The sequence below is a fragment of the Patagioenas fasciata genome, chromosome 8 (assembly GCF_037038585.1).
Source record: "Patagioenas fasciata isolate bPatFas1 chromosome 8, bPatFas1.hap1, whole genome shotgun sequence".
In the NCBI taxonomy this organism is placed as follows: domain Eukaryota; kingdom Metazoa; phylum Chordata; class Aves; order Columbiformes; family Columbidae; genus Patagioenas; species Patagioenas fasciata.
In genome coordinates this window covers 6,160,530-6,177,603 of record NC_092527.1, presented here as the reverse complement: position 1 = coordinate 6,177,603, position 17,074 = coordinate 6,160,530, and the positions used below count along the sequence as shown (strand labels likewise).

The window sequence follows — 17,074 nt, the reverse complement described above, 5'->3', positions numbered from 1 at the left end:
CATCCAGCATCACGTATGTCTCCTGGACCATAGACTGGGCTCTGTGCTCAAAAATATGGCAAGTGCGGTCCCCTCCAGCCTGTGCTGGCTACTTGGGGTATGGCTTAAAGTATTGATGTTTTCTAGCAAGACACTGATGATTTTGACCTGGAGGAGCTGCTGCTCTATTTTAGTGTTGTCTCGTGTTTTTAAATTGCAAGGGTCTCACTGTAAGAAAGTTTCAGTCATTGTTGTAAAGCCAAAAAAATTGGAAGTGATCTAGCTAGAGCAGGTTTTAAATGACATTATTTCCAAAAAAGAAACATTTTTGGCCTTCACCCTAGGAAGGCAGGTTTCTCTGGTAGCATCTGTAGACTGAGCAATGGTTGTTGGGAAACTCAAAGGTGTCCAGGACCCAGCTTGTCGCCTCCAATTCAGGATCCTGGAGCCATAAATTGGAAATCCTGGGATTCAGGGAGGCCCAAGACTTTTCTGCCAACCTCGTACCAATGGGCAGGACTAGAAGCCCCAGAGGATCATCAGAGTCGGGGGGCAAAAAGTTGTCAAATGCAGAACTTTCCTTGCTTGTTGCATTTAGAGATGAATGATCTTGAATGATGTTGTGAGATGAAGAGGAAACATCTGCAGAGGTCAACTGCGATGACCGTCCCTTTGATAGGACCAAAGGGAACGGCCTCAAGTTGCGCCAGGGGAGGTTAAGGTTGGATCTTGGGAGCACTTTCTTCCTGGAAGGGGCTGTTGGGCATTGGAACAGGGAAGTGCGGAGTCACCATCCCTGGAGGAGTTGAATAGACGTGGAGATGAGGTTCTCAGGGACATGGGGCAGTGCCAGGGGTGGGTTATGGTTGGACTCAGTGGTTTTGAAGGTCTTTTCCAGCCCAAATCATTCTGCAATTCTTGTTGCTCTCTTCTTTCCCAGGTGGCATCTCCAACAGACACAAGCAATTTCGACAGCTTCCCGGAGGACAGTGACGAACCACCCCCTGACGACAACTCAGGATGGGACATAGATTTTTAACGTTCTTTCTCTTACCTGCTTCTGCCTTGCTGAAGACAGCTTTCCTGGGACACGGCTGCCAGCGAAACCGAAAGAACTGGGGAGGATCAGTGCTCGGGGTCACCATGATGCCTTGATTGATGCTGCTACAGTAACTACAGTGGCATTAGGACTTATTGCTTAGATGACAATAGTGCTCTCTTCATGTTTTATGTTCGAACTTAAAGTTGACATGGTGGTCCTGACGCAAAGCCTTTCACCAGTAAAGAAATCTGTTTTCTATCACTGCGACGATCTTGCTACGCTCTTAATTATAACAGTCGAGAGATACATAGTGTAAGATGCACTTAATTCTAGCTGCGAGGTACTGGCTTTATCGGTAGGATCAATAGTAATTTATTAAGTGCTGTAGCTAAATATGGGTTTGGGCTACTCCCACCCTCCAAACTCGGTAGGTTCTTCTACTGTGGGCCAGTCTAGGAGCAGAGGAGGACCACAGCGGTACTGGTCAACGAGTTCACGTCAAAGCAGTGGTAAAATTTGTCCTTTTTCTTTCCGAGCAGTATTCTTGACAAGACTGAATGTTTCCTCTTTCTTTTTGAGAAATATTGGGGTTTTTAGCCTGGGAAAAACAAAAGCACAACTGCTCTAGACCCTGTTAAGGCAGATATGGGTCGCTTCTCTCATACGGCTGAGAACATACCGTAACACCACATTTGGCGTTTTTTTCCTTTCCCTTGATAAAAATGCATAACTGCATGATAAAAAAATAAATCATAAAATTAATCCATTTTACGTATAAAATAGTGCTTAAATAATGGTCCTGTAATAAAGCGACAGCAGCCCAGTCTTAGTGATTGTTTATTAAGCATAAAACTAAGCTTAATTTTTACCTTTTTAGAACCCAAAGGGAAAACATAAGACCCGTAATGTACTTTATAGGTGCTATGTACATCCTTCATCTGTGAAGATAAATTAAGTCAACCACCATTTCAGAAGTATGTAGCAAGAGGCATCGTTCTCCACCCCGCTCTTAGATGATTTCACGTCTCCATGTCTGCATCTCTTCCATGTTTAGTACTAAGTTTATTCAACTTGAAGGTGGTACTGGGCCAGTTTGCTGCCTCTGTTTGTAATATTGCCCATAAAAACGTGATTTTAATGCCTCACCAAGCTAAGGAGCTCCACGGGAAGGTCAGTGGAGTTAAGTGGAAAATGGGATGTGTTTGTGCGAGGTCTGCGTGTCCCCGGGGTAACAGGTCCCCACAGGGGTGGCCAGAGCTTGTCTGGAAAAACAACCAGCTGCTTTCTTTACCTTCGCATCAGCACGGTCTCTTCTGATTTATAGGACGTAACAGAGGAATCCTGTCCTGGGTGCCTGTTGCGTATAGTCAGGACTAAAAGTTCAGCCCATTGTACCAAGAAACATCAGCTTTCGGTCTCTATAACAGACCCTGCCCCTCCCAAAATTAGCAGACACTGCCCCGTTTCATCTCGGAGCTGCCCACATGCTGCAAGTCAAAACATGAACTTTCACTCCAAATTTATATGACTTTGGCCTACGTAGTACATGGAAAATGTTATAACAGCGCAGAATTATTTCCCTGATGCTGCATCCCAGCTCTTTCCCATGTTCAAACGAAAGAGATTTCTCCCATTCTCTGACAGCGCCGGCTGTTTGCCAGCAAACCGAAGAGCTTGGTCATCGCGACCCCTTCGGAACCCGTTCGCCTGTGTCACTCAGTTTGCTCCCTGGCTTTCCCAAGGGTGAGGTGACACTGTCGGCGCGATAACCCCCAAGTTATTTCTGCTGTTCATTAATCATTAAAACTTGTTTGCCTTGAAATCCGGAGGGAAAAGGCAGTTACAGGGTCTGCTGAGAATTGCTCATCGAAGGCAGATACGCGCTGGCTTTTCAACCGTTCCCCGGGGGACACCAAAAGCCGATGCTAAAATAATCACTAGGTGTCTTAGCCTAAAAGCCGAATTCTTTCCTCAGATCACCCTGGTTTTTCACTCGATGGATGCAGCGATGTTGGAGGAGAAAACTTGTTGCATTTGTAGAGGGACGCAGAGAGGAGTTTGTTCCGCAGTGATGCTGTTCAGGAGCTGGGACAGAGTTGCCAGCTGTGGGGAGCAAGGAGCATCACAGCAATTTTGGGGGTGACCCGGGGAAGGTTTTAAACCAGGCTGATGAGTTATTTTCCTTTCTCCTGCCCCTTTCTCCTTGTGCCACACACGGTAATTAATACCTACAGTGTGCGGGATGCACGCCTAAGTGTGTTTTGTTATCAAACACCTCCCTCGTCTTCCATCACCTTTCCCAAGCGTACTTTAAATAACATACTTAGCATATGTATATGATAAACGCCTTCATTTATAAGTAATATATTTGAGTTGCATTTTATATATATATATATATATATATATATATATATATATATATTCACAAGAACGGATTGCCTCTGTGTTTCCACTTGCTGTCCTTTCTTCTTGGTCTCCTTTTCTTAACACACGGGACGAGGCCGTAAATACGTAAGGGGAAATCGGCTCCCGTATTTAAAATGAGCGTTTTAAGGTTGGTGTCATTAAGACTCGGCCAGTTCGTAGCTTCTCACAGTGCTGCGTTATCCATAGCAAACTCTTATTTAACAACAGGACCACGAGTGAATATTTATGTAAATAGGTATTTTCGTGTTGATATTTTGTGGTACACATATAACTTCTTTCTTTTTAGAGTTCCATGGCATTATTCCTTCATTTTCTTATTTGTAATGTAATGTTTTTAGCTCAAGGTAGACTTGAATTAATGTCATAATTGTCAGTATTATTAGACTTTATGTCAACTGTACCGTTAACTCATCTGTCCCATAGTTCTAGAACATGACTGGCTATCTGGCATTGTTGCAAGTGCCTTAAATCCATGGCATCCTATAAAAAAGAAATTACAAATTTGGTGTTATGCTGCATGACAAAGACAAACACACCTCAAAATGTCGTCCTTTCTTAGCTTGCTGCGTTTTACAGTTCCTTCTGCTACCGATTTCTAAGCCTTTATTATATAATATTGATGAATTACAGAAATGATGACGTCGTTCTCTTATTTCTGTTCAATGTACCAGAGCTGTGTATCCGTTAATGCGATACAGAGTCATTTCTGTGAAATGTATAAATGTTCTGTGCGGGTCAAATTAATCTATGACATCCTATCAGTGCGTAGACAGGTATTCCTGTTTTGCTAAGCTGTGCAGGTCCAGCCCATCGTGCCGTCCAGCGCCAACCTCCTGTCTTACACAAACCCCTCTAGAAACCTCCCACCTGGGGAACACAAATAACAAGGAACAACTCAGTGTGGAACCCAACCTGCAGGTTTTTTGACCCAAAAGCCCGAGGCGAAGCCGTAGCTCGTTTGCACCACTCAACAAAACGGGATCCGGGCTTTTCCCCCGACTCCTTCGCGATGCAGCTCCCGTAAAGCAGCCGTGACGCTGAGACTCGGGCGGGTTTAGGGCTTAAATAGGGGAAGTTTTCATTTGGAGTCGCCTCTCGCCCCGAGTCCCGGTTTATGCTGTTTTTACACTAGCCCTTTGTTTTATATTCTTATTTTCTCCAGTTTTCTTCTTACATGAAAGAGGTTTTGTTTGTCGGACAAATGTCGGTCATCCACCGGCTGCCGGCCGGTTGCACTCTTTTGATGTACATTTAACAACTCTTTTTCATCGACTTCAGCCGCTTTTGTTTTGCTCTGTATTTTCCCTGCAGCTGTAATTGCCGAGTGCCTGTTGTATACTTTATAGAGTTGAAATAAAAATAATTACTTTTGAACAGCGCGTCGACGTCTTTCTTCCGCAGCTTAAGCCAGCTTTGGGAGATTTCTGCTTTAGCAATGAAATTGGGTTTTTCATTCTCGTTCACGCACTAAGGGATAACCAAACAAAATGTGTGATGCTTGTCACTCAGTACTGGGGTTGAGGCTCGTGTCTTCATCCAGGACGCAAATGGCCACAGTTATTGCAGTTTAGTGCGTATTTGAGCACCAGCATCACCCCGTGGTGTCGTCACTGTCCCTTAGATGCCAAGAGCTGGTGACACAGAGGCACATGGTGGCACAGCCGTGGGGTGTCACAAGGCCACCAGCTCTGTGCAGGGTGACACATCGTGCGTGGTTCGGGATTTCAATCCATCCCTGGGAAGCCACTCGGCCACCGTGTGACACAACTGTCCTTCAATCTCAGCGTGGTCAGGGTTAAGGGTGAACTTCAGAGGCATAAAAACTGGGGAAAGGAGCAAGAAAACATCCTCCCAGGAGGGAAATAAATCTGATCACTGCCTACGCAGGACCCGGGAAACATCACAGAATGATTCTGCACGACGCAGCAATCACAGCTACAAGTTACTCAGACAATAAAAAGCCGGGAATGACGTGGCCCTCACCTGAAACTGCCGGGGGGGTGCAGGGATTTCGGGACAAGGTGCGGCCTCGTTCCTGCCGACTAAAAATAGCCGAGCCCCGATTCGTCTGCTGGGGATGAACCGGCGGGTGCTGAGTCAGCAACTCCGCTCCCCCTGCACCTGCGGGACCCGCTGCCGAAACCGCCCCAGAAAATCATTAACCGGCCTGAGCCCCGAAATACCCGATAGCAGCTCCTGGCCAGCGATACGGGCCGAAACGGAGGTGGGTGAGCGCTGACGGGGTTTTAATTACGGGGTTGAGGTGGCTGAAATCATCCCCCTGACGGCAATGAATGTGTGGCGTGAGCTGGCGCGGTGCGGCGGCGATTGGGCTTTTTTTTTTGGTCTGGATTTAATTTCTAACGCTGCTTAAGAAAAAGAATTAAATAATGAAATGAAATTAAATAATGAAATGAAATTAAATAAAATGAAATATAAAAATTAAAAATATATAGAATATAAAAAATACTAAATTAATAGTAAAAATAAAATTAATAAAAATATAATAAAATATAAAATAAAATATTGGGACGTTATAAGGAGAGAAAACAATTAATTAATTAATTAATTAATTGAGTTTTGCTCCTGCACTTGCCCAAACTCCCGGGGCGGGGGCGGAGTGTGGGGGGGTCGGTGGTGCCCCAGCGCAGCCGCCAGGGGGCGCGGTGGTGCCGGCCGCGCTGCCCCGGGGCGGGGGGGGAGGTTGGTGTGTCTTGGCGCCCCGAGGGCGCCGGTGCAGGGACCGAAGGGGGCGAAACTGGGGGGGGGGCGACCCCTTTGATCTCCCCGCATCAAAGAGCTCCCCCCACTAATGGTGCCCGCTCCCTGTCCCCGCTGCCCGGGCTGGGATCGGCCGAGTGCGCAGGCAGGGTCGGTTTGAGGGGCTGAGACGGTCGAGGGGTGGGGGCTGGGGCTCACCCACCACCACCACCACCCCCCCCCGCCCCCGACCCCTCCGGTGCACCGTCCCCCCCCACCAGACACACACAAACACACAGAGCCCGGGCCGGGGGGGCGGGTCGGAGCAGCCCCCTCCCTTCCCGCAAAGCTGCGCTGGCGCCAGGAAGGGCGCGGGGGAGTAGGGGGGAACGCAGACTGAGCGGAGACCAAAGCACCGACTTTGCTATGGCAGGGCGGGGGAGCTTTCTGCACCCCATCGCGGCTCCCAGCCACTGGGGGGGGGGTGGGGGTGTGTGTTCATGAAGCGACCGCACCCCTTCGCCCCCCCCCCTTTCCCCGTCCCCCTCGGTCGGGCTGAAGACAGCGGCGGAGCGTGCGGAGCATCTGGCCGGGACCGGTGCGGGGGGTGGGGGGAAATGCCGGGGAGGGGGTGTCTGCCCCCGCCGTTGCGAAACCCCCTCCCGGGCCGGCGGCCAATGACGGAGCCCTCGGGGCGGGGTGGGAGGGTGGTTTTGGGGGCTCATCAGCACACACACACACACACACCCCCCGCGCCGGGGGCCCTTTGAAATCCCATCCGCCGTGCCCTCCTCCCCGAGGGGGCGGGCGCAGGAGGCAGCCCCCGGGTGTATAAAGGCGGTGGCGGGCGGCGCAGGTAGCTGCTGCTCGGGGGCCGCGGGAGCTGCTGCGCCGACCGAGACAGCGGCGGGGACGAGGGGCCGGGAGGGGACGGGACGAGGATGCGGGGGCTGCTGGCGCTGCTGGCGGCGCTAAGCTGCGCGGTCCCGGCGGGGCGGGCGGCGGCAGCCGGGGGTGCCCTCAGCTCCAACGCCATCAAGGGACCCCCCCCGGGGGGAGCGGCCGAAGCCAGCGCCGCCCCCGCCGCCCCCTTCGACGGTAGCAACAAGCCGCCGCCGGCCGCCACCCGGCAGGTAGGGGCGGGGATACACCGGGGATGGAGGAGGGAGGACACATCTGGGATGGGATGGGATGGGATGGGATGGGATGGGATGGGATGGGATGGGATGGGATGGGATGGGATGGGATGGGGGACACAAAGGGGTTGACGGCGGGGACACGTCGGAGATGGGGGACACTTCAGGGATGGGGAGACACATCGGGAATAGGGGGTTTGCGGCCCCGCTGACCCTCTGTCTCCTCTCTGTCCCCCCTCCAGCCGTTCCCCTGCGCGGAGGACGAGGACTGCGGCCCCGAGGAGTTTTGCGGGGGGGCGGCCCGCGGCGGGGGCGCCCCGCTCTGCCTCTCCTGCCGGAGACGCCGCAAGCGCTGCCTGCGTGACGCCATGTGCTGCCCCGGCACGACCTGCAGCAACGGTGAGGGACGGCGGGGAGTGGGAGAAAGCGGGGGGGGGGGGGTGACACCCTAGGAGTGTCCGCGGGAGGAGGTGTCGAGGTCCCAGCCACGTCTGACATCCCTCCCGCTGCCTTCCGAAGGGTTCTGCACCTCCCCGGAGCCTCCCCACGGAGCTGCCGAGGTGGATGAGATGGGCACTGAGGTTCTGCCCCGACGGACGCCTGCACCCGCCTGGATCCCCAGTGCCAAAGGTAAAGGGGGTCCCCAGTGCTGTGCCCACGCTGCCACCTGTGGGGCTGCCTGCCCTGCACCTCCGTCCCCCATGGGAACAGTTTGGGATGCCCACCCTGTGCCCCTGTCCCCCCCCGTGCGGACAATCTGGGATGTCTACCCTGCCCTGCTGGCTCCTGTGGGGACAGTCTGGGATGCCCACCCTGCCCCACTGTCCCTCATGGGGATGGTCTGGGATGCTTACCCTGCTTTGCTGTCCCCCTTAGGGACAGTCTGGGGTGTCCCCCCAGTTCCGCTGTCCCCCTTGGAGCAGCCCACCCTGCCCCACTGTCCCCCGTGGGAGCATCGGGGCTGAGCACATGTCACGCTGTCCCCACACAGGTGAGGAAGGGGACTTCTGCCTGCGCTCGTCGGACTGCGCGGCCGGACTGTGCTGCGCCCGTCACTTCTGGTCCAAAATCTGCAAACCGGTGCTGCGGGAAGGGCAGGTGTGTACCCGGCACCGGCGGAAAGGCACCCACGGCCTGGAGATCTTCCAGCGGTGCCAGTGCGCCGAGGGGCTGGCATGTCGGCTGCAGCGAGAGCAGGGCCCCGCCGACACCTCCCGCCTGCACACCTGCCAGCGGCTCTGAGCAGCGCCGGAAGGACACACGGACAGGGCGGACTCCGGCCCCGCCGGAGCGGAAGGTTGTTTCTCAAGGGAACTATTTTTAAACGACTAATTAATTGCAGTACGTTACTGTGTTGTGAATACTCGAGCTGGCACTTATGCTGTACATAACGCCGGGACTTTTAATGACGTTTTAATTTGTTTTTTCTGAGGGTGCTGCCTTGTGCTCTTCAAGCCGTGACTGTGATTTTGTACACACTGGGTTTTTAAATCTTCGCCTGTTTGCGCGAGAATAAACCGTTCTTTAAAATCAGCTCCAGCTGCCTGCGCATCCTTGCCTGTTCCTCCCTGCCCATGGGAGAGGAGACGTGTCCTGGGGGGACATGCCACAAGAGAGAGGGGGTCCGGGGTGGCTCATCACCTGCATCCCATAGGAAAGGCCATTTGGGTATCGCTATTCAGCTTTTTAGGCATTCCCATGTGCCACGTGGGGCCAAGCGAAGGGCAAAGGTGGCAAAAAACCCTCCTGCCCTGTTTTTTGGCACATGGGTTGGGGTGCAGGGGAGCACAATGTCATCACCGCTCCATCAGCACCATCTTTGCTCCATGAACAATAAAGACACATTTTTCTGTTACTACGCCTGTTCCTATGGGTTTGCTGCCTTTTGGGACAACTTAGGGGAGGGAAAGCTGCAAGCACGTGCCATTTTTCGGTTTGTTTTGGTTTTTGTTTTTCCCCACCCCATTTATGTCCCTGTACCATCCTTCCCCTTGCAAGTGGTTGTGTGAAGGTAGAGCAGAGGATGTGTCATGCAGCATAGGGTGGTGGTCAGCAAGCCCAGCTCTGTCCCACATGTCCCTGCGGCACAAAACTGTGCCAGGATCTTCCCTGGACAACCCAAAAGTGCTTTGTACCGAAATCCAAACCTGCCGGCAAAGCAGCGCATCCCTCGGTGGTTTTAGGGCCACCATGTCCTGTTTGCAGGGATGCTCCAGCAGGGCCACATGTTGTTTTAAACCACAACCTGCTCGGTAGTGTTTGATGCTCTGGGGTTAACGCGGCTGATTTAGGGACCTCGGAATGGCACCGGTACTTGAGGTCAGGAATCTGAACCCTAAGTGCAACTCTGGTGGGAATGTGCAAGTACCAGCTGATGGTGGATCAAGGGCACAGCTACAGAAAATGCAGAAAGAGGGAGGAAACAGCCCCAGGTAGCGGGAAATGGTTAAAAATTAGGAGGGGTCGGGAGGGGGGGTGGGGAAGGGAAAAGGGGTGAGGGGAAAAAAGGGGGTAGAAAAAAAGGGGAAGGAAAAAGGTGTGAGAAAAGAGGGAGGGAAAAAAGAGTGAGACAAAAAGGAGGAGGAAAGACAGTGGAGGAAAAATGGGGAGAACAAAGGGGAAAGAAAAATGGGGAGGAAAAAGTGGGAGAAAAAACAGAATAGGAAAAAAGAAGGAGGAAATAAAGGGGTAAAAAAACCAGCAGAGACAAGAAGGGGGAGATAAAGGGGATAAAAGATTGAGAAAAAAAGGGCAGAAAAAAAAGAGGGGGAAAGGAGGGAAAAGAGGGAGGGGAAAAAGGGAGAGACAAAAAGGGATAGGAAAAAAGGAGTGAAAAAAGGGGGGGAAAAAAGGAGAGAATAAAAGGGGGAGGAAAACGGGGAGATAAAATGAGGGGAGAAAAAAGATGGAGACAAAAAGGGGGTGGAAAAAAGTGGGAGGAAAAAAGGAGAGAAAATGGGAGAGATAAAAGGGGGAAAGGGGTAGAAAAAAAAGGGGGAGAAAAAAGGGGAAATAAAAAGGGCGGGAAGGAAGATAGAGAAAAAAAGGGGTAGAAAAAAAACCAGAGGAATAAAGGGGAAGAAAAAAGAAAAAGGGGGGAGACCAAAAAGGGGGAGAAAAAAAGGGGAGAAAAAAACTGAGAGAAAAAAGGGGGAGAACAAAACAGGGAGGAAAAAAAAAGGGCAATGAAGGGCTATAAATAAAAGCATCAGCGACTAACGAAGTTCAAAACAGACTTTAAGGCTGGCATATTTTATCCTTAGTAGATATAAAATACCATCATTAAGCTTAAGAGGTTTTTTCTCCATCCAGTCCCAGCACTCTCCTTTCTCCATAGACCAACACAGCTTTTGCACCTTCGATGGCAATGAAAAATACACTCCTGGTGCAGAAATAGCAATTACACACCTTTCTCGTTCAGAAACACGTCCTATCAAGTCTTGCCTGCTCACAAGGGCACTCAGCATCGTCTCACCCAGCTCCATCCATTTCAGCACCAGGGTGGCCCTGTTGTAACAACCACCACTCTTTGACACTTCAGATGCCTTAATAAAGGGATTATTTTGGTCCAAAAAACTCCGGGTACCATTTCTTGTCACTATTAGTACCATGTTCTTCATCATCAGGACGGCTACATCTCCAGAATCATTAGTCCCATGGCTGGATTTCACAAAAGCAGTGGGTTTATGGGTTGTTTTTTCCCCCTTTTCTCTTACCACAGCTCAGCCAGCAGTCGGGATCTCTTCCCATTCCTGCCCCATTTAGACTTTCAGGGTTTGTTCCTGAAAGAAAGCACCAAGAAATTGGATTTAGTAACATCTCTTAGGGGAAAAAAAAATCATGACAGCATGACCCATGTGTGTTAAGACCTAAGAACCATTTTTTTAAGGGAGAGATTCCAGCCTTCCCCATCCTCATGTGTTGTTCAGCCCCCAGTACCTGAACCCACGTGAAGCCTCTGGCAGCCCGAGAAGGCAAAATATTCATTTAGTGCCAAAGGCAGCTCAGAAATGTGGGTAAACAGAATCTGAGCTGTAAATGTGGTCACAGGGAGGCAGAAGCAAAAGACGTCTGTGCCCCCAATAGCGGGCAGAGGCACCTGGAAGATGGGTGGGAATACTGGGATGTCCGGAGGAATAAATAGGCAGCATCACCGCAGTCCCTCCCGTATTCATCTCCCCACGTGTAGATGCTCTGTATTTCAGAATTAACACTTGCAACCTCCAAAAAAAGGGAAGCTGAACATACATCAATCAGAGTTGGAAAACTCAGGATGCTCCAAGCCCTTGACTTTGAACTGGCTGGTGTGTCTGGATCCGGATCTCATGCTCTGATACACAAAGATACGGAGAAACACGTTATTTCAGCACCTGACACACAATCCAGTAGCACTTGTAGTAAAAGACATCTCAAGATGTGCTTTCCCCACCTGTCTCCTCTATAATGAAATTATTTCTTTTAAAAACAAACAAACAAACCCCTTATTCTAAGCAAAGTGTAGAACGAAAAGAAGCAGATTGTGGTGGGCGAGGAGGTTTAGCACCTCTTGTTTACTCACTGCTCCTGGTTATAGGGCTGGAAGAGCTGACAATAAAGGTCTCTAAAGTCAAATATTGTGATTTATAATGATAAAAAACCAAACCACTGTAAAGCAGCCACCCCTAACGTCTGGTTGCGGGCAGCACAGATTTACAGCTACAACTGCACTATTACAGATTTTAGTGGTCTAATTCCCCTTGGTTCCATTTACAGAAAAATTTGCTATTAATTTTTCTTATTGTTGAATGTTTCAGAAGCCCGTTCTGGACTCCTGACCACTGGTTTGCTATGTACCTTGCACCTCTGCAGAACTTGGCTAAAAATAATAAGCAACGTCCCAGACCCCTGAGATTACATGGGCTGTATAAACGCAGATGAGTTCGATGGATTGAAGAGAAAAAGTTAATCACTTTTCCAACCATGCTACAGTTTTAATGATTTTGCTACACTGTGGATATTAATTTCAAAGAGGTGTTTTCTCAGAATTATCCTCAGAAAGCCCCTCTCTGCTGCACCTGGTGACAACATTGGCATAAAGGCATTAATCTCACAAGGGAAAAAGCGGAGAGGATGGGAAACAGTGCAATTTCTGCCGTGATTTGTGCTGAAACAAGTTTTCAGGGAGGCAAATGCTGTTTTCTTTCTAATGTTCTTCCTCGCTTCTTTTGGAAACCAGGAGGTGTTTGAAAAGACGGACCCAATTTCAATTTACACTGCTTGGAAACGGGGTCCCTCTCTTTGAAACACCCTGTAGTTTCACCCCAAGTTGTAGCACAAGAAATACCTTTTCTTTTTATTTTAACAAAGCTTTAAAACAAATGCTCACACTCCTCTTGCTTTCCAATTGTACTTCAAACTGAACTCCCATACCACTAAAAACAGTTGGCTGAGAAACAAAACTCCTGTCCATAGTCATATAGCGCAAAAAAGAGTTACAAAAGTCCTTAAGCCCATTAAGGCATTAAGAGGAGAAAAAGGAGAAAAGTTCCTTTTCTTTTACTTTTTAACATTCACCTCTCCTGACACAGAGCAGAAAACTCCACATTTTGCCTCAGAAAGATGAAAGCCCTGAATAAAGAGAGCAGGTGAAAAGCTTGATGGATGTAATGCAATACAGAAAGCTTTTGGGGGGGTTTGGGTTGTTTTCCCTTGTATTTGGGGCTGGGTTTTTCCTGTGGGGAGTTGACCCACCTGCCTAAGCTGCTCTATGTCAGAAGTCTTTCAGCCGAGGGCTTGGTGAAGCAAACCTTGATCTCCTTTTGGGGTGGGAAATGGAGCATCCAGGTGGTCCAGCTTCTCCTCACCCCTTGCAGAGCATTAAAAGTCTGGTTTCCTCCTTCTTCAAACAAATATAATACATCCCTGTTAAGTCAAAGTGATGTTTATTACTATTTTTTATCCTAACTAGCTTTTTTTCCCCCCTTTTTTCTCCCAGTGCCTGACTTGTGTCCCTAATTAACACCTTAAGAGGGGGGTGAGGATAACTGAGATACTTAAGGAGGCCACTTCTGGGCAGAGCTTCTAATCTACCTCTGGGTGAGGGAGGGGACCCATTAGCAGGTGATTTAAGTGAGTAATAAGCCCATCAGCATGCAAATGGATGAAAGGGTTGGCTGGGGAGGGTGAGAGGTGCAGCTGGGCAACAATGAGATGTTAAGCCTCCCCCCTTGGAGCATCTGACAGGGGTGTCCCTCACCTCCCCAAATCCCAGCTCTGAAGGGTTTGAGCGAGCAAAGAGAAGCAGCTGTAGGTGAATGGATGGATATTGTGGAGTCGGCAAAGGGTTTTTGCATGAGAAAGTGGCGATTTGCTAGTCTAGGAGAGGCAGGAATCAACAAGGAGGTAGAAGAAGGTGGCCCAGCTGATTGCAAAGACCTTGGTGAGGAGTCTCGCCAAAGGGATGAAGCTGCTGGAGGAAACAAAGGGTTTCCTCCCCTTTGAAATAACTCGGGGAACAAAGAGTTATTGCTTGTGTGAGAAGTACGTGATGGTTTCCTAGAAGGGGGCACTTGTGCTTTACAAAGTTAACTTAAAACTACGCCAGTGCCATTTAAAATCACTAAAGAACAGAAGGCCAAAAGTGAGGAAGAACTTGTACCAAAATCGGTTCGCTTGCCCTTTTTTATTTTTTATTTTTTTTAATCCTGAGAGCCACTTCACCACAGATGAAAGTATTTCTATATAGTTTTGATCTTGCACCTTAACACTAATTCGGTATTCTTCTATTCATCTAAAGGGGGTTTGTAGATCCTGTGGTGTACAGGTGGCACTTCAAAATGACAACTTCACAACGTGTCAAGAGTCAGATAATCCTGGTCAGGATAACCCTGGTCCTCAACTTCACACTTCTTTTTCAGAATAATGTGATTGACACAAGGAGCAGTAGATCAAAACTATAAATAATTTTAATAATTTAATTTAGGTTGCATACCAGAGGAGTATCTCTCCGTTGGTGTATGGCAGAATGAGATAGGAGGGTATAAAAGGCCCTGCTGTGGTTCATTTGTTTAGAATTCTGGGGAACCTCTCTTGTGGGTTGGGAGGTGGAGAAGTGAGATGCTAACGGAGCTAATTTCCTATGGAAATGTCTGCCGGAGTGTCTCTGCTCTGCTCTTCCCTCTTTAACTTGTATATGAGCAGGCTTTAGGTCGTCCCAAAGGACCAGCCTGCACTGATCCTTCCGTATCACGGTGGCTTTGCTGTCCCAGACGTCCCACATTAGCGAGGCTTTAGCTGCCTTAGCCAGGAGGAATGCCTGACCATAAATGACCATCCAAGAAATGTAATTTCTTTTGGCTGCAGCCCAGCCTGTGTAGGGAGATGAGTGATAGCCATGATAGCAATGAGCCCAGCTCTTTCCCCTATTTGGAGACTTGCTCCTTGCACACCACAGCCCTGGGCTGTGCTCTGATAGGAGGTAAAGGAAAAGCCTGGAGTTATTTTCACATTATTGTAGAATGGGTTTGAGTTGAAGGGACCTTCCCAGCTCCCCCAGTGCCCCCCCTGCCATGAGCAGGGACATCTTCACCAGCTCAGGTTGCTCAGAGCCCCGTCCAGCCTGGCCTGGGATGTCTCCAGGGATGGTTCATCCACCACCTCTCTGGCCAACCTGGGCCAGGCTCTCACCACCCTCAGGGCCAACAATTTCTTCCTCATGTCTGGCCTGAATCTCCCTCCTTTAGTTTAAAACCATCATCCCTTGTCCTGTCGCAACAGGCCCTGCTCGAAAGTCTGTCCCCATCTTTCTTATTGGCCCCTTTGAAGTACAGAAAGGCTGCAACAAGGTCTCCCCAGAGCTTCTCTTCTCCAGCTGAACACCCCAGCTCTCTCAGCCTGTCCTCCCAGCAGAGCTGTTCCAGCCTCAGATCATTCTTGTGGCTCCTCTGGCCCCTCTCCAGCAGGTCCATGTGTGTCCTGTGCTGAGGGCTCCAGAGCTGGACCCAGCACTTTATTCCATTCCCATTCACAGGGACCATTTAATCTCAAGGGCTCTTGAGCTTTCAGCCTAAACCCCAAATCCATTGTGCTGAAATCTGCTGCTATGTGTAGCTTTTCAATTATTCAGGCATCTTTGCTGAGGACACAGCCCAACTGGGGCCAACACCTTCATTCACGGGCAATGCTCCTGCTCAAATTCAACATTGTTCCAGAGTATTTATGAGTATTTTAGAGCAGTCTGATTCACTCAAGATATTGTCTTGGCTTCCTCTTGCCAAGACAAGGCACCGTTATGAGCATTATCGAAGTATTTCGTCCCATCATGTGTCAGGGAGAGCTTCCACCCTGGCAAGGAACCACTTTGAGACAGATGGGGACTTTCCAGTCCATGAAACCTGGCCACGTGCCAGCGATCTACTCTACTTTCAGCAGATTGAGAAAGGGCTAATCCCCTTCCCAAGCTGGCTGCTATTTGTCCAAGCACTCTCATATTATTTCCATCAGAAAACCAGCTGTGTTTGTTGGTCGCAGCTGCCGTCCGCCTATTTGTCTGATCAACTAGAAAGCAGTAGGAGTGAGCAAGGGAAACCCTTGTGACCTGACTTACTGATGTGCTTTAATACTTGTTGTTGGGTTTTTACGCTTTCCCAGGAGCTCAGAAGCCGAGAACAGCACAAGTTCAATGTCATTGGAAGCTGGCAGTAGTTGCAATGGTTCTACTGCACTGAAGCAAGGAGAGGTGTGGTGGGTTCCTGGAGAAACAAATACAGTATTTCCGGGATTATATTTTTATGCCACTGAAAGCCAAAGGGATCAGCAGGGAGGGGAAAACCCTTCAGTTCATCTCATGTGCACTGAAAATTTCTAAATATGAGGGGTTTCCAGAGCTGTAAATCACTTCTATTTATTTTGGTTTAGCTATCATGTTCTTGAAAACTATCATGTAATTGTTGACCAAAACATTGTATTGGGAAAAGAGACCTCCAGCTTCCATCTGACCTGTAAACCTTGTTTGGATCTCTTTTTAAGTCCATCAAGCTTTTTCAGGACAACCTGGGACAAGAAATCACCACAGCACATAATCCTGGTAGTTTCCCGATTGTCCAGTAAAACATTTTGTTTCTGCCTCTGTGGACTTATTTGCATCATGCAGATGATAAATTCCCATTGCATTCGTGGTCCCATAGCATTTTAAAATGCCACAAGAACAACCAGAAGAGTACTCGTTGTCTCCCATGCAGATGAAGGGCACGTGCTTCTTGATTTAGGATGAAGATCTGAGACTCATCATTCCAGGCTTATATTTTTAGGAAGGGGGCTGCTGGGCTTTGTTTGGTACTGGTTTTATATTTTGCAGGGTCACTGAGATGGGATAAATCAGTGTGGGAATTTTTTGAATAAAATTTATGGCTTCTCACTGAAATAAACTCAAACCCCTTTTGTGGTGAGAGAGAGGAATGTACGCAAAATTCCTGAAAAATAAACCACTGTTTTCCTCGCGATGTGACTTGGCGTGCACGTGAGCTATTCAACAGGCACATATAAAATAAAGATGAATCAGCTGTAACTAAGAACAAGTATAATGCTGGATTTTGCTGGGGTTTTGTTTTTGTTTACTTCCTCAGGGTGTTTTAAGGAAACAAACTGATTAGGTCACGACAAGCACTCACGGTACAGACAGAGCTTTTTAAGGAACAAATCGGCCTCCCTATCTCTCTCCTTATCATTGCTAAAGCTTTGATGTGGTATTTTGGCAGAGCCAGAGCTTCTGTTGCAACCTCTGGCTAAAAAACTTCTCAAAGCTCTTAAACTC

The 17,074-nt window shown here is 49.0% G+C and overlaps 2 protein-coding genes and 1 long non-coding RNA gene across 8 annotated transcripts in view; 2 read left to right on the top strand and 1 right to left on the bottom strand.

The window, feature by feature from the left end:
• Positions 1-4,822, top strand: part of PRKG1 (protein kinase cGMP-dependent 1) — a 425,347-nt gene extending 420,525 nt beyond the window's left edge. For all 6 annotated transcript variants that reach the window (XM_065843185.2, XM_065843184.2, XM_065843188.2 and 3 more), the window contains one exon: positions 920-4,822. In XM_065843185.2, coding sequence (XP_065699257.1) covers positions 920-1,018 — 99 coding nt within the window. In that variant the 3' untranslated portion in view covers positions 1,019-4,822. The remainder of the gene's footprint in view (positions 1-919) is intronic.
• A 1,988-nt stretch (positions 4,823-6,810) lies between these two features.
• Positions 6,811-8,817, top strand: DKK1 (dickkopf WNT signaling pathway inhibitor 1). Its single transcript, XM_065843736.2, is given in 6 exon segments — positions 6,811-6,849; positions 6,851-7,073; positions 7,076-7,281; positions 7,527-7,683; positions 7,804-7,914; positions 8,276-8,817. Coding segments are annotated over 6 exon segments (972 nt in total). The 5' UTR covers positions 6,811-6,825; the 3' UTR covers positions 8,527-8,817.
• Positions 8,818-10,604: 1,787 nt separating this feature from the next.
• Positions 10,605-13,178, bottom strand: LOC139828480 (uncharacterized). The gene is made up of 3 exons (XR_011740154.1): positions 13,015-13,178; positions 11,533-11,614; positions 10,605-11,066 (listed from the first exon to the last, which is right to left on the bottom strand). It is a non-coding gene; the product is annotated as an uncharacterized lncRNA (long non-coding RNA).
• Between the last annotated feature and the right edge of the window lie 3,896 nt (positions 13,179-17,074).